The 15,945-nt window shown below is 54.9% G+C and overlaps 5 protein-coding genes across 5 annotated transcripts; 2 read left to right on the forward strand and 3 right to left on the reverse strand.

Annotated features, from left to right (window-relative positions):
- Positions 1 to 2,304: 2,304 nt before the first annotated feature.
- On the forward strand, positions 2,305 to 5,919 carry VC83_06790 (uncharacterized protein). Its single transcript, XM_024470379.1, has 4 exons — positions 2,305 to 2,531; positions 2,837 to 2,979; positions 3,137 to 4,929; positions 4,985 to 5,919. Exons 2-4 carry the CDS (start codon positions 2,880 to 2,882, stop codon positions 5,066 to 5,068), a joined length of 1,977 nt encoding a protein of 658 aa, XP_024321742.1. The 5' UTR covers positions 2,305 to 2,531; positions 2,837 to 2,879; the 3' UTR covers positions 5,069 to 5,919.
- On the reverse strand, positions 5,833 to 6,854 carry VC83_06791 (uncharacterized protein; the record flags this gene model as incomplete). Its single annotated transcript, XM_024470380.1, has 2 exons — positions 5,833 to 6,458; positions 6,554 to 6,854. 2 exons carry the CDS (start codon positions 6,852 to 6,854, stop codon positions 5,833 to 5,835), a joined length of 927 nt encoding a protein of 308 aa, XP_024321599.1.
- A 231-nt stretch (positions 6,855 to 7,085) lies between these two features.
- On the forward strand, positions 7,086 to 10,441 carry VC83_06792 (uncharacterized protein). The gene is made up of 3 exons (XM_024470381.1): positions 7,086 to 7,652; positions 7,703 to 7,759; positions 7,832 to 10,441. Exons 1-3 carry the CDS (start codon positions 7,311 to 7,313, stop codon positions 8,315 to 8,317), a joined length of 885 nt encoding a protein of 294 aa, XP_024321598.1. The 5' UTR covers positions 7,086 to 7,310; the 3' UTR covers positions 8,318 to 10,441.
- A 226-nt stretch (positions 10,442 to 10,667) lies between these two features.
- On the reverse strand, positions 10,668 to 13,982 carry VC83_06794 (uncharacterized protein). Its single transcript, XM_024470382.1, has 4 exons — positions 13,148 to 13,982; positions 12,856 to 13,012; positions 11,846 to 12,020; positions 10,668 to 11,110 (listed from the first exon to the last, which is right to left on the reverse strand). Exons 1-4 carry the CDS (start codon positions 13,862 to 13,864, stop codon positions 10,801 to 10,803), a joined length of 1,359 nt encoding a protein of 452 aa, XP_024321597.1. The 5' UTR covers positions 13,865 to 13,982; the 3' UTR covers positions 10,668 to 10,800.
- A 517-nt stretch (positions 13,983 to 14,499) lies between these two features.
- Positions 14,500 to 15,688, reverse strand: VC83_06795 (uncharacterized protein; the record flags this gene model as incomplete). The annotated part of the gene is made up of 4 exons (XM_024470383.1): positions 14,500 to 14,814; positions 14,905 to 15,080; positions 15,242 to 15,498; positions 15,630 to 15,688. The coding sequence occupies 4 exons, from the start codon at positions 15,686 to 15,688 to the stop codon at positions 14,500 to 14,502; spliced, it is 807 nt and encodes a 268-aa protein (XP_024321596.1).
- Between the last annotated feature and the right edge of the window lie 257 nt (positions 15,689 to 15,945).

Here is a 15,945-nt window from a genome sequence, read left to right on the forward strand (position 1 = left end):
GCGTGGGAAGGAGGAGGTGGAATGGGCAGCTTGAATGGGTTGTTGATTAGTGCCATTGGTGGCAGTAATCAACAACCCAGCAAGAGCCACGGCACTAGTGAAGAGAGTACTCGAGTACCAGCAGTGGAAAGTTGAGTTAGTTGGTGGTGAAGAGTTAGTTGGTGGTGAAGAGTGATTGAGGTGGGAGGGGAGATGGGAGATGGGAGATGGGAGATGGGAGGTGGAAGGTGGGAGATGGGAGGTGGAAGGTGGGAGAAGGGAGAAGGGAGATGGATGGGTGAAGGGAGGTGGGAGATGGGAGTGGTGGTGATGGTGATGGTGGGTGATGGTGGTGATGGTGAGTGGTGGTGGTGATGGTGGAGTGGTGGTGGTGATGGTGGAGTGGTGGAGTGGTGGTGGTGATGGTGATGGTGGAGTGGTTGAAAAGGACGGTGTGTGTGTAGGGGTAAAGAGAGGAGGGAGGGGTGGGTGAGGGAGGGTAGCTAAGGATAGCCAAGGATAGCCCAGGATAGCCCAGGATAGCCCAGGATAGCCAAGGATAGCGTGGGAAGTATGTAGAGGGGTAGAATCACCGGCACTTCACATTCGACGGGCGGGCGAGAAAGACACGGAAGGGAGTGGGCGGGCAGGCGAGAGGGGAAGCGAGAGGGGAAGCGAAGGGGAAGCGAGATGGGCAAAGCAGGGAAAGCAGGGAAAGGAGGGAAAGCAGGGCGGGAGTGGGGACCGGGGAGGCCGGGGTGGGGCGGGACTGGGTCGCCAAGGTGAAGAAATCTTATCAGATCATCAGATTAGTGCAGGAACGGGGGGGGAAAAGATTCTTCAGCGGAGGGGTGGTGGTGGTGGTTGGGGGATGGTGGTGGTGGTTGGGGGTGGTGGTGGTGGTGGTTGGGGTGGTTGGGGGATGGTGGTGGTTGGGGTGGTTGGGGGATGGTGGTGGTGGTGGTGGTGGTGGTGGTGGTTGGGGGATGGTGGTGGTGGTGGTGGTGGTTGGGGGATGGTGGTGGTGGTGGTTGGGGTGGTTGGGGGATGGTGGTGGTGGTGGTGGTGGTGGTGGTGGTTGGGGGATGGTGGTGGTGTTGCGGTGTGGTGGTGTTGCGGTGTGGTGGTGTTGCGGTGGTGGTGGGGGATGGTGGTGGTGGGGGATGGTGGTGGTTGCGCTGGTTGCGCTGGTTCCGGTGGTGGGGGATGGTGGTGGTTGCGCTGGTTGCGCTGGTTGCGCTGGTTCCGGTGGTTGGGTTCTGTGTCCGGCTTTCCTTCCTGATCTATCCGACCGATCGCTCTCATCTGACCCCATCTGACCTCGTTTTATAGCGGACTAAAGTGCTCCTTGTGCCGGGATACGGGATGGGAGTGCGTGGATGGATGATGGATGGATACATGCTTCATCAGATGGTGTGAAGAGAAAGTGGGCATTTGGACCGGGCGGCATTTGTCTCCTCCTGTCTCCTCTCTTTTGTCTCCTCTCTGTCTCCTCTCTGTCTCCTCTCTGTCTCCTCTCTGTCTCCTCTCTTTTGTCTCCTCTCTTTTGTCTCCTCTCTTTTGTCTCCTCTCTTCTGTCTCCTCTCTTCTGTCTCCTCTCTTTTGTCTCCTCTCTTCTGTCTCCTCTCTCTTCTGTCTCTCTTCTGTCTCCTCGCTCTCTTCTTCCCGTACACGGTATGGACACGACTGCTCTACCGCCTCCACAGCACAAACAAGGGAAAGAACAGGGAAGCCTACTCTATTCCACTCCCCATCTCTCTCCCACGCTCTTGCACCACCACCACCACAACCCACAAACTATCCTCTAATATACCCATATCCATATCATATCCATATCATATCCATATCATATCCACATCATATCCATACATCTCCATATCATATCCATGCCCATGCCCTGCCCATCTCCATATCATATCCATACCCATGCCCTGCCCATCTCCATATCATATCCTTGCCCATGCCCTGCCCATCTCCATATCATATCCATACCCATGCCCTGCCCATCTCCATATCATATCCATACCCAACCCTATCCATACCATCTCCATACCCAACCCTATCCATACCATATCCATGCCATACCATATCCACATCCATACCATATCCATGCCATACCATACCCACATCCATACCCACACCCATACCCACATCCACATCCACATCCACATCCACATCCATACCCTTACCATACCCTTACCCTCCATCCAAACTAACCTTAACTATTACTCGGTAATACTAAACCATGTCCGCACCTTAGTCATCCGCGGCCGCTTTCTTTCCTTCTTACCATCTAATCTGATCTTCCTTCCCTTTTATCTATCCCCCCCCTCCCTCTACCGCATCCATCCCCTCGGGAACTCCTCGCATAGAAATTCTGATATTCCATTTATTTATTTGTTTAAATCCTCCTGAACACGCGCCCTTTACGCCCTGTCTTTCCTTGTCACGTCAAACCTATACGTGCTTGACCTCGAGGCCGCTTGACTCGTATATTCTTATACTTTGTTCAATTCCCGCTTGACGGTCTTCTTCTATCCAGCATTTTCTTGGTGAGTCCTCCTTTTTGATGAGGCCTTCCACCCCAGATTTCTCACTTGCCGCGTCACACACACCCTCTTCCTTCACTGCCGCCCTCTCTCCTCACACCCTCTCCACCACTCACCTTACTCGCCTTCACACCCGCTCTCACGCTCACTCTACCGCTCACTCTCACGCTCACTCTCACGCTCACGCTCACGCTCACGCTGCATCATGTATTCTCATCCACCCCTCCCCCTCCCTCAGCACCCACTTACTCAATATAAACAAAAATTCCACTCCCTCATCATCTGTACTCCCAACTAACAAATCCCAGGAACCAGCCTGCTGCAGCACTCAAACGCGCCATACCTAAACACATGGCCGCCATCCCTCCCTCCAGGTCCCGGAGCACCGAGAGTCTCTTTTCACCCGGCCAATCCACACCAACTAGCTCGGTTGGGGATAACAGCTGCGATGGTATGTCCACTATCCCCAGTTCCCATTCCCCAGTTCCCATTCCCCAGTTCCCATTCCCCAGTTCCCATTCCCCAGTTCCCACTCACCAGTTCCCATTCCCCAGTTCCCATTCCCCAGTTCCCATTCCCCAGTTCCCACTCACTAACCCCCCCACCAGTTCACTCTCATCAAACTACCACCACCACCCCCACCACCACACCCCCCAACACGCCCCTAACCTCCCTAACCTCCCTAACCCACGCCTCCCTCCTCTCCCCCACCTCAAAAGGGTCCTCCACCCCCCTCTCCCTCCTCACAATCGGCTTCGGCCCCGCCTCCCTCGCCATCGCCATCGCCCTCTCCGACCACCTCTCCTCCTTCCCCTCCTCCCCCTCCTCCCCCTCGCCCCCCGTCCTCTTCCTCGAAAAGCAACCTACCTTCGCCTGGCACTCCGGCATGCAGCTCGCGGGGACACACATGCAGATTTCCTTCCTCAAAGACCTCGCTACGCCGCGTGATCCTACGAGTCCGTTTAGTTTCTTGAATTATCTGTTTTCGAAGGGGAGGTTGCAGAAGTTTATTAATCTGGGGACCTTTTTGCCGGCGAGGAGGGAGTATGAGGATTACATGCGTTGGTGCGCTTCTCACTTCTCCCGCGCTGTGAGGTACGGGACGGAGATTACCAGGGTGGATGCGGTGCATAATGAGGAGACGGGCAAGGTGGATAGATTCACCGTCCACTGGATCGATACCGCCACCGGCGCCCCGGGGTCAGCGACGGCGCGCAACGTCGTCGTCGCAACTGGTGGAAGCCCAGCTGTTCCTAGTCTCTTCGCGCCTTTCGCCACTGGTCCTGACGCGCGATTCATCCACTCCTCCCAATACGCGACTTCAATCCCGCACCTCTCCACCACCCTCCTCTCTCCCCCCGCACCGCAGCACTTGGTGGTAATAGGCGGTGGCCAATCCGCCGCAGAGATCTACGTCGATCTCGCGTCCCGCTTTCCGCGTTCGAAGATCACGTTGTTGGTCAAGGATACGTCGCTCAGGCCGTCGGATGATAGTCCGTTTGTGAATGAGATTTTTGATCCTGATCGCGTGACGCCTACTTTTGAGATGGGGGCGGAGGAGAGGAAGGAGAAGAGGGAGAGGGATAAGGGGACTAACTACGGCGTCGTCCGCCTGGAACTTCTGGAGAGGATTTACTCCGAGTTGTATGCGCAGGAGGTCGATGAGCCGGTGGAGGAGAAGTGGAGATGTAGGGTCAGGAATAGCCAGACTGTTGTGGGAGTGGAGAGATTTGAGGATGGGGGGGTGAAGTTGGAGATCGCAAGGACGGGGGATGAGAATGGGGAGAGAGAGGCGATTGAAGCCGGGTTGGTGGTGTTTGCAACGGGGTATGTGAGGGATGCGCATGTGCGGATTTTGGATGGGACGAGGGGGTTGCTTGATGCTGAGCGTGCTGTTGCTGAGGACCCTGTTACTGCGACTGTTGAGGCACCTGTTGCTGAGACTGCGGCTCCGGAGACTGCTGTCCCTACGGAAGCTGTTGAGGCTGCTGCTGAAGCTCCTGCTGCTGTCGAGGCGGTAGCTGTTCCCGATGCTGCAGAGACTGCTGCTGCTGTGGAAGCTCCTACTCCTACACCAGTTATTGAGGCTACCCCTACCGTGGAGACTGCTGAGGTGATAGCGACCCCTGTTGCGGTAGAGACGACCCCGGAGGCGACCGCGGAGACGGCGGTGGTACCAGAGGCTGCTACAGCACAGGAGACGACCACGGAAACAACAACGCTCCCAGAAACTACGTCGGTTGGGAAATTGGATGAGGAGGAGGTAAAGGTAACAGTCGAACTCGCACGCGCTCCAGCCGTCTTCCCAGTCGGCCGCGACTACAAAGTCCAATACGCTGAGGGCGCGGTGGAGGAGGGGGCGGGGATTTGGTTGCAGGGGTGTAATGAGAAGACTCATGGGGTAAGTCCTTTCTTAATGATCTTTTTTTGGAGACGGCGGCTAATACGTGTGATAGTTGTCTGATACGCTACTCTCGATCCTCGCACACAGGGGGGGTGAGGTGGTACAGAGTATTTTCGGCCCCAGCGCCTCCAAATAAACGGTGTCCTTTGTCGCTTTGACGCGGCACAATCATTAATGGAAAGAGATGCCACGTCTACACGTCGAGTCGTGGCGGGACGGGGGGGTGGTAGGGGTGAAGAAAATGAGGAATGTGTCAAGAACGAAAAGGGGAAAAGGTGGAAAAAGAGGAGGATATTTATATATACTAGGTATGCAATTGGTGGAAGGGGGTTGTTCATATAGGCGTCTTATATACGATCATATTAGTCAGTTTTAGTTTGTTTTTTGTATCTGAATTGATCCATCGCAGTTTATTTTTTTTGTAAAACTACATCCCACCATACTCCTGCATTCCACATCGCCGCTCCGATTCGCACATACACGACAACCACCCCCTCCCACACCCACTCCGATGTCGGTAACGGACCCACCCCACGTATCCCATCCCCAACATGCTAGTTGGTACCCAAGTGCGCCAGCCGCTTCTCGGACCGTGCTATGTTGGGATGGCGTGCGGCGTGTGCGGTGAGTGTGGGTGCTAGCACAGTGTCGATGCGGGGGTTGTCAAGGATGAGATGAGATGAACCCCCGGCACGCGTTGTTCTTTTCATCTCGCGAGGCATGGCACTCAACTTCCCCTTCTTCTCTCCCCGAGCGCTGCAGCGCGGTATGGAGACATTTCTTGCTGCGGTGCGTGGCAGAGCGGTACGCTCTCATCCGTCCCGTTCCACTATCGCCCGCCGTGCACTCGGTCCACCAAGCTAACCCTCGGCCGTGTCAATCCCGCCTTCGTAATTCTCATCATTCAGCCGCCCACCCCTTCCGCTCAGCAACCCCAACCAACATCCCCAGCACCCCCTCCGCCCCCTCTCTCTCTCCCCTCCCTTCCCTCTCAGCAGGCGCGGAAATCTTCACCCTCCCCTCTGCAGCTATCACGAAGGCGCCGCACGCTATCTTCGCCACTGCCACTGAGGGATTGGAAAGGTCGAGCGCGAGGCGTTTGGTTGTGTATGTATGCAGGGCTGTCCAGAAGGGGTGCTGTTCGGGCTGCGCTGGGGATGTCCGGGCGCTTGTTGCGGTTGTGGTTGTGATGGAGCTGCCGCCGCGCTGGAGGAAGTTGGGGATGTCATCGCGTGAGATTGTTATGTCGATATTCTTCAACTCCCCCCCTTCCACACCCGGAAACGCGAGAGAGATCACCACCTCCCTCACCGCGCTCCTGACTTCCCCTCCACCCGCGACCAGGGCCTCGATGTATCCCCCCATAGCTTTCTTCACAAACGGGGAGGGTAGCTGCATCGGTGACGCGCGGGTATCAAATCTCGTCGATAGGAAGTCGAGGAGTGTCGTCCGCAGGGGGGGGGGAGACGGGTTAGTAGGAGGGGGAGGTGTGTGAATTCCCCTTCTGTTGTGGTGGTGGCGGGGGACTTGATATCGCGCAGCAGAATCGCCGTGTAATTTGCTTTCTCGTAGGTCATTTCGATTATCACACCCCAGCCCCCTTCCCCCCCTTCCTGCCTACTCTCATCCGGCTCAGCAGCAGCATGCACAGCAGCCCACCCATCCGGTGATCTCAGCGGCCGCATCGACACGCTCCTCAGCGCGCCGGCGCGGGAAAGCGACGCATTAGAAGTATCCAACCCGATCCTTACACCGCGGAGTGTAGACCCAGTCAGTATCTCAGAGAGCGCGGCGGCGTGGGAGGGGAGCGAGGAGGGCGTGAAGGCGTGCAGGGGGGAGAGGCGGTGGAGGGTGTATGTTGTGTTGTAGAGCGGGTAGACTGGTGCTGGTGGGGCCCCGGAGAGGGAGGGTGAGGGCGGCATTGTGGTTTGACGGAGTGCCGGCCGTGATGGAGGTGTGGTTGGAGGTGAGTTTGTGGCAGTTGAGGTTTTGGGGGGTGGTGAAGGTGGAGGGGTGTTGTTGTGAAGGTTCAGCCGCGTCGACAAGGCTGTGTGTTATGGACTGGACCCTGCCAACGCTGTGGTGAGACAACAGGCGGTAGACGGCGTGGCAAGGTGTAATGATGTACGGTTACGAGTATGCTCGCGCTACATCCCACTGAGCCAAAAAAGACTACAGTATTCCGGCTCGCCCGGAATACGCGTAACGCGCTTTATATACCACATGTACTGTAACGGCGGCACCCGTTACACAAGGCACCAGATCCAGTGGCGCTCAACGCCTCTTTGCTGTATATCTATCGCCCATTTGCCATCTCCATCATTCATTCAAACTATCCTTACATCACAATTCAACAGCTGTTGCCACCACACGCAACAATGAAACCCTCACTCCATATCCCTCTCCTCCTCCTCCCCATCCTCCCCGCCGTCTCCGCCTGGGGGTCTCTAGGTCACATGACAGTAGCATATCTCGCCGAGCACCTCGTCGCTCCCCGAACAGCGGTATACATGCAGGGGGTCCTGTCCAACCCTTCATCACCAGGCTATCTCGGTTCTATCGCCACATGGGCGGACTCATATCGGTACACCAAGGATGGACGATACTCGGCGCATCTGCATTATATCGATGCGGATGATAGTCCGCCGTGGAGCTGTGGGTTGGATATAGAGAGGGATTGTGCGGATGAGTTTTGTATCGTTTCGGCGATTGGGAATTATGTGTGTAACCCCCCATCACCTAGCACTACCCTGAAGCTAAATCCCCACAGACATCACGCCTCATGGACGCGGACCTCGATGCCTACCAGCGCGCTATAGCCGCAAAGGTCCCACCCCCCTCCTCCCTCCCCCCCTCCCTTTTCTTTTTACATAACGAACCGCAAACTAACCCCCCCCAGTTCGTCGTCCACTTCATAGGCGACATCCACCAACCCCTCCACACCGAAGGCCTCCTCCGCGGCGGCAACGGCATAAAAGTCCGTTTCGGCAACCGCAACTCCAACCTCCATTCCGTCTGGGACTCCGCCATCGCCGAGCACCTAATCGGCGGCTACACGCCCACCCACGCGCGCGAATGGGCTGGCACCCTCCTCGCCGATATCGAGGGGGGGCTGTACTCCCCCCTGGTGGATGAGTGGAGGGAGGACATCAGTTTGGGGGATGTGGGGGGGTCGGTGATGAGGTGGGCGCGGGAGAGTAATAGATTGGTTTGTGAGGTTGTGGTGCCGGAGGGGGGGTGGGAGACGTTGCAGGGGAAGGATTTGAGTGGCGAGTATTATGAGAGGGCGATTGGGAAGGTGGAGATGCAGGTTGCGAGGGCGGGGGTGAGGTTGGCGGAGTGGTTGGATTTGATTGCTGGGGGGGAGGGAAGGGGGGAGTTGTAAGGGGGGGAGGTATGATTGTGTAATGAAGTTATTTTGTTGGATATTTTGAAGTCTATGAAGTATGGGGGCGTTGGTGTTTAGGAAGGAGCGACTCGCCACTAGCAAGAACGCGCTTTCCATTCTCACAAAGAATGGAATCTGGGAAGGAGCGACCTACGTATTGTCGCTCCTGCATATATTAATTGTTCCAAGTCGCTCCTGCCAAAATTGATAGTTGTGCTGTCGGATGACTTTTAGAGTCATTGGAGTCGTTAAGGTACATCATATTAGATAAGTAGCCGATTACTAACAAATTCCCCTTTGTAGCTCAGTTGGATTAGAGCATCGGACTGTAACTGTAACAACAATCATCCGGGGGCCCCCGGTTCGATTCCGGGCGAAGGGACTATAACTCTTCAGACGAGCACACTCGTCCACGGTTCTTCTTTTTTTGCTATTTATTTTTTTTTATTCTTTTTATTTTGCTTGTAGAGAAGGTGAAGAGGTGTGGTGGTCGAGAGAGAGAGAGGTGGTATTAATTCAAATAAGCGAAAATATTCAAATATGGAGGCATTTCACGATCGTACCTTACGGTAACAGAAATTGTTTATTAGTTTATCAGGTTAATACTCACCCTTTCCCTAAACTTGATCACTACACACCTATTTGTGCCTTACATCTTACATTCAAACACAGACCGCTCACCTTAGTAAGGGAACGAAATCCTGTCGCATCCATCCTGCTAGAACCTTGTCGCTGCTGCGCCTTGCCCTGAAAATATTACAAATGAGCCGCCAGCCTTGCTAATCCTATTTTTTCTCTCTCGCTCTTTCGCTCTTTCGTCCTTCTCTCTATTACCTTGGGGCGCTCTTCAGACGGTGCCCATTAGTCTCCGACGCCTACTCCCTGCTATCTAGCCTAGGGAGGAAGTTTCCCTACGCCTGCTTCGTGCCTGCTCCGTTCGCAGTAGACGCCGTTAGTTCTCTTGTGTGCATCACGGCTCTCCCCGTCACCTAACTTATGTCTCCGCCCGCGCGCCTTCTGAAGACACACCCATTGACCCAGATTGTCTCTTGCATATACCCTATGAGTGGACAGCACGCGCTCTTACCTGGATCCTTTTTTACGCCTCTCTCATCTTTGCTTCTACAATGAGACGCTCTAGGTGGTTTACCAACATCGTCTTTGGGTTAGCTATGCCATGTAGCACTACTGCGTTTGTCCACATCATTGTCATATGCGCGACACACGGGTGGAATCCGCCTATCCTCGACCTTGACGTGTGTGGCATCTTCTTGCTTGGTACGGCAGGCGTGAGCATGTACCCAGCTCTAGTTGTCTTACGGCAGCGTTATAAGGATCTAGCAGTGCAACATAGCTGCGTTCTTCCTCGCCAAATTTGACAATCCTAGACATAATAGCAACTCGGAAGTGGCATGCTACTTGCCGGATGGCACCCTTCTTACTAGCCTCGCACAGCTAAATGGTAGCCGGGACCTTGAATGCATATACGACTGTTTCCTTACACGCAAGTCTGTCCTAAAGACTCAAGATGCGGTGACGGTTATGTGTGTACTCCTGCGAATGAAAGGCTAGATGGATGGGACTACTTGTTGGATATGCCTTCTCGAGCATTATGTTCGGTCTCGGGTCTGATATGCATCAATATCATTGGATATTAAAACAGCTAGATGCCTTGCTCAGTGTACAATCAGGACGGACGTGCGGTTATGACGCCAGTAGCTTGCATTTGTTTAATCTTCATGGCGCCGTGGGTAATTATCAACGAGTACTGACTCCGGAGTACCCCCGTCGAAGAGAGGGCAGTGGGCACCTTGAGTGGCTGCGTTGCTTGCTATTATAGGGGGGGGTCTACCGTGCCGTCAAGGCCCTTAAGAATGGTGAAGGAGCCCTAGAGCTACGAGTTAATTCCCCTGCTGATTATGTTATGTCCGGCGCATTAATTGAGCCTGGTGGCGATATTCCAATCGACGATTTGCTTGCGCCAGGCAGGAGAGATGATACAGTTTCGTCGAATGGATTCACTCACTTACTCGACGAGATAGATCTCGGTGCCTATAGAATCACACCAGAGGGCAAGCGCGCCCTGCTTGCCGTCTCATAGTATACTGTTATATATATGCCTCCCGAACTAATTTAAAATATGGATTGTATTTTTTATTTTACAAGCTTGATATTTTCAGTAGGAATTAAAACCATCCTACATTAGGCACAATCAAAATTTGTATATATTGAAAATAATACCAAACAGCGCAGGCAATTTTATCGTTCTTTTTTAAGCAATCATAAACTAGATCCTGCGAGCCTAATATAAACAAACCCCTTCCCCTCATCCCTCAAACCTCGAGCACAACCTGCAACCCCCCTCCCCCTACGAAAGCGTAATAGAAATCGGCCCCGTCAGCGGCCCTCCGGCTCACTACACGTCACCGTCTCCACCACCGTCGCACACCCCGTCTGACACGTCAGACACCTCGCCACCGTCACCGTCGGCGTACTCTGACAACATGCATCCTTACACGGCACCGTCTCCGTCTCCAAACAATGCAATCTGGGTACGGCCCACAGGTCGCCGAGTTGAAGAGAGGGCAGTACGCGATGCTGGCTACTTCGGTGGCGGTGTAGCAGCTGTGGGGGGCTTGGGAGAGGGAGATGATTGTGCTGGTGATGGTGTGGTGGAGGCGGGTGTAGGTTGTGGTGTGGAAGACGGTGATGGTGGTGGGGGTGCAGGTTTGGGGGGTCCCGATGATGACGGTGCGGGAGATGGTGATGAGGGATTGGGAGAGGGTGGTGCTGGGGGGTGTTAGTAGGGTGGCTTTGTGAAGGGGAGGGATTGGGGGAGATGGAAGATATATTTAGGGCTAGGGCAGCTGCCAGGAGGAGGATAGATAGCATATCGTGGTAGGTATGATACACAGATAATAGACAGGTGGTAGACAGGCGAGTAGCTGTTTAAAAAATGGATCGACAAAGATCTTCAAGTATGGAAGAGACGAAATATTTAAAGAAGGAAAGCGGGGATGGACAGTATGGAAGAGACGAAATATTTAAAGAAGGAAAGCGGGGATGGACAGTCTCGAAGAAATAATAGTACCTTGCCTTCCTTCCCCTGAATTATTGGCATATCCCAGCGAAACATGTAGGGGAATCCTTCCGCGCAATGATTCCCGAAGTAATTGGTGGGATTTTTGGAGGTCCTTGTCAGCTTACAACAATGATGTCTGAGAGTTGTTTTTATGACAGAAAATCCTGGCGATGCTGTCTTTTATGGTTATAGTGCTTAATGGTATTTAGGCATAAACAACAATGATAGAACGGAGTAAGCTTAAATCCCCCTTGGCCGCTGCGAGTCGGCACGGCGTGAGCCTCCTTTGACCGTAGGAACCACAGGGAGCCGAAGCTGGAAAGCAAGCAAGTTCTGAACCTCCGTCAGTGTTGGTAATAGAATGACCTGTCTCAAAACTCTATAAATTCCCCTCTCTCCTCCCTCAATTTCTAAAAACCATCCTCATCACTTCAACAACTCACACTACTATCTCCAAACTCCAAGCTCCAACAGCAACATGCAGTTCACCACCATCCTCCTCGGCCCCTCCGCTGTCCTCACCACCGTCCTTGCCCCCCCGGTCGACACCTCCGCCGCTTCTCCCCTCGTCGAGCGCGCCTGCGCCTACGACGACTGCGCTGCTTGCGAGGACTACTGCTGGAACGGTGAGTCCCCCCCCTTCTCCCCACCTTCCCTTCTCCCATAACCCCTATACGAACACGGAGCGTGGGTGGACTAGAATCCTAATATCAAATAGATCTCCCATGCCCTCCTGACCACAACTGCGGTATTAGCTAGGCGACTTGCTTCATTCTCTGCATTGAGACTGGCTGCTGCGATGCTTAAATCGGGGATGTAAAGCTGATATGGGGTGAAGACGGGCGGGCAGGTGGCGAAGTAAATGGAGGACCAGGGCCATTGGTAGTGTAGCTGCCGCTGTATGAAAATTGTGTTACTCCTCTTGAAGATGCGTTCTGCAACCTTGGACGTGAAGGGTGGCATACACCGGTTCTCTCACTGACATGACAACCTTATCAAATGGCACACTCACCTGCAAGGGGAGATATTTCCATACACCTAATCTACAACTCTGCTACTCTGCTCCAGCTAGTAAGCTCATTGCCCCCCCGGGCCCCCGCTTTCCCCACAGCAAATAAGCCCTCAAAATCCCCATAAATCCCTCTCCCCCTACTATCCCGTCCTATAATCCTAGCCACTCTTCATCCCAGTCCCAATCCTTTTGTTTTGTAGTAATACACACACCCCATCCAGCCGTGCCAGCAGACCCAATAAACGCCGTAATACCGCGCACACCGGTCATCTCATCAGGGAACCAAGAGGGAGAATCTGGTATGTCCGGCTCCCTGCTTGTCTACATCCCTATCTCATCCCATTCGATCCATCTATCCAGCGCCTCTTCAATATAAATCCCCGCTCCCCAGCTGAGAACTTGCAAAGTGTGAAGGGTGAGGATAGGCCCCTTACCCTCTACCGGGGGTATGCGCCCCCATGAAGAAGCCGTCGCCGAAGCCCGTCCCGGACGCGGGATCCATCTGCATCTCCAGCGCATTGGCATCATACACTCCCGGAAAGTACGGCGGGTTAGGGTCGACAGCGCTGCCCATCTGGACGTATTTGTCCCAAGCGGCCTAAATAACACCACAGTCAGCAATCCACCACCGATAAAAAAACAAAACAGTCAGGGCTGTAGATTCAAACTCACCCAGTCCAAATTATGAGGCAAATCGGTCAAACTCGCACCCCCCCAACCCCCCAATACTGACCCAACTCCCCCCCGCCACCCCCTCCATAGGCCCTCCATACCCCTCCCCCACCTCCCCGGACTCGGCGCCACAAACGCCGGCGGCGCCGCCACCCCCACTCGACAGCATCCCCAGCGTCATCGTCGCCGAGTGCTCCGGATGCATCTCCTCATCCACCTCCTGGTTCACCTCACTCTGCTGCGCTTTGAGCTTATCAACCATAATCCGCAGAACCTTGGCGCCCTTGTACGCTTCCATACTAGTCGCCTGGTCGCCCTCCCAGATCGCCAGCGCGGTTTCGAGGGATGATAACATGTCGGCGCGTTGCTCGGCGGTCCAGAAGGTGTGGGAGCCGCCACCGCGGTCGTGGTTGAGATCGAGGGAGACGATCATGGCGCCGAGGACGAAATCGTGCTTTTGTAACGCAGTCAGCCGCCACATCACCTCGCTGATCCGGCCGCCTGGTTGCGCCTCGCGGTGCAGCGTAGCTTGGATACGGAGGAGTGCCATAGCGGCATCTACGGACGCGCGGCGCGAGTACGCGTACCGCGGATTCGTGCGAGCGCGCGCGATGAAGCGGCGGTGGAGGACGCAGATGGTTTTCTGGTGGAGGACTTCGATGTAGAAGCGCTGGAGGATGAGCGAGGAGGGGTCTAGAGCCGAGTCTTCGAGGGGTCGGAAGCGGAGGTGTGGTTCCATGGTCATGCGCGCAGAGCGGATGCGGGCGCCCCATTTCATGGTTGTGTCGTAGGAGGCTTGGGGGCCGGAGAGGATTGTGTTTCTTCGATTATGGCTCCTAGCAAGAGGACGAGGCGGCCCTTGGCGAGGATGGAGGACATGGGGGTTGCTTCAGTGGGGGGGCGGGAAGGGGGGAGAGAGTGGAAGTGGTGCTGAATTCGTCGTCGAAGATGTTGCGCGGGAGTTGGGTGTCGCAGTCGCAGGACTTGATGATGTTGGGGAGGGTAAGTTGTGCGGAGAAGATGATGTCAATTTGGCGAACTATGAGCCACACACGGCGCCGCATCTCGGGAGACGCTGTTGAATTGTGAGGCGTCGCGGTGGTAGCCCACTGAGGGAGTTTGTTAGTTTATTTTTCTGTAGGGAGAGGTGGGAGGGAGGGGTACTTCTCATCGCAACCTGGACGACTGTGCCCACAACGAGATACAGCCCGAAATCGACATCAAGTCTACTACTGTACTCCGCATGTACATATAGAACAAGCGTCTCGACCGTATACACATTCGGCCTTGTATAATCACACGTCGCCAGCGACTGGACCGTTCTTCCCCGATACTCCGCCGCGAGCTCATTCGTCCGCCCCTTCCACTCCGGCGGCTCATCCCCAACCTTACTATAACTCAGCATTGCCAGCGTCAGCGTCGCGTAGAGCAGACCCACCCACGCCAAACTCTGGCTCTTCGGGTCCGCGAAAAACGCCTCGAGCCGCTCATAGAACGTCTTGTGGTGCAGCATTTGCACGAACGGATCGAGCGAGTTGAAGAAGCGCGCAACGACTCGACCTTTGCGCGAGGTGGCAGGCCCGCGCGCAGCTCTATCTCCGTCGTGGGTGCCAGCCCTTGGAATAGGAAATCCGGCATCTGGCTCGCGGCGCTCGTTTCATTGACTTTTTTGTACTGGTTATCGAGCTCGCGTTTATGGTTGGTGAAGTAATTGCGAACTTCCGCGATCTAGTAACTGTCAGCTCTATTTCATTCGACAGTAACCAGCGCGCCCTGCCGCAGAGCAAGAGCGCTGAAATAGGGGGAAAGAGGACTCACATCAGATAACACAAGGTGCCAATGAGAATCTCCAATATACATCGTCTTCTCCGTCTCCGCATCAACTTTCAATACCCCAAACGAATTTGCCACTGCATCCACATCACTCTCTCCCCCTTCCTCCCCCTCTCCGTACTCTTCCTCTTCCTTAATCTTCTCCATTTCCCCGTCGTCATCTCCCGTCCGAAGCGCTTGCCATACATCTCGTTCCGTTGCCCCTTTACTCGCCCCCCCCATCCATCATGCCCGAAGAGGGCGAGGGCGGCGATGGTGGGGTGTGGGCTGGGCTTTCCGGTTTTGCCGATGACGCAGAAGTGGCATTCGGGGTCGTAGGTGCCCGCCGTACTCGTACTGGTACTCCCACTCCTTCGCTCGCCACCGCCGCCACCGCTGCTGTCGGTCCTGGCAGTCGAGCCGTTCGTCATCAAGGACAGAACGAGCCCTTCGAGCCGGTCGATGCGATTCTGCATATCGTCGGGTGAAGAGCCAGGGGGAGCGGCTTTGCGACGCGGGCCTGGGGCCGCGTAGGCGCAACCGGCGGCGTCACCGCGGCGGATGCAGTTCTCACATGGGATTGAGCGGCTGCATTTTAGTCTGTTAGTGGGCGGATTAGTCTGTGCCCAAAATACCGTGGAAGTGGGGTGGGAGGGAGAGGGAAGGGCAGTGAGGAATGAGGAATGAGTGGTCAAAGAGGGGCCTGAGACAGCGGGGAGGGAGAAACGCACTTCTTATGCCTACACGGCGCACATGACAATGGGACCCTATTCCTAACAAAGGGGCACATACAGCGACAATGTCCCACTCATCTGAATCAGACACAATGTCCACATTGTCCGGACTATCCCCTGAAAGCAAACGTGAAAGGTCAATGTCTGAATTATGGATGTCTGAAATTATGTCCTTTTCATCTGGACGATCCCCATTTCCACCTGCATTGCCAGTACCAAAGACTCCAGAATCCACGTCCTCGACATCATCGCCTCTGGCATTCAGGACCCCGGCTTCCACGTCGTCATCATCTGTGTCTCCAGCTCTTCCTCA

This window comes from Pseudogymnoascus destructans (assembly GCF_001641265.1).
Source record: "Pseudogymnoascus destructans isolate 20631-21 unplaced genomic scaffold scaffold_19, whole genome shotgun sequence".
In the NCBI taxonomy this organism is placed as follows: Eukaryota; Fungi; Ascomycota; class Leotiomycetes; order Thelebolales; family Thelebolaceae; genus Pseudogymnoascus; species Pseudogymnoascus destructans.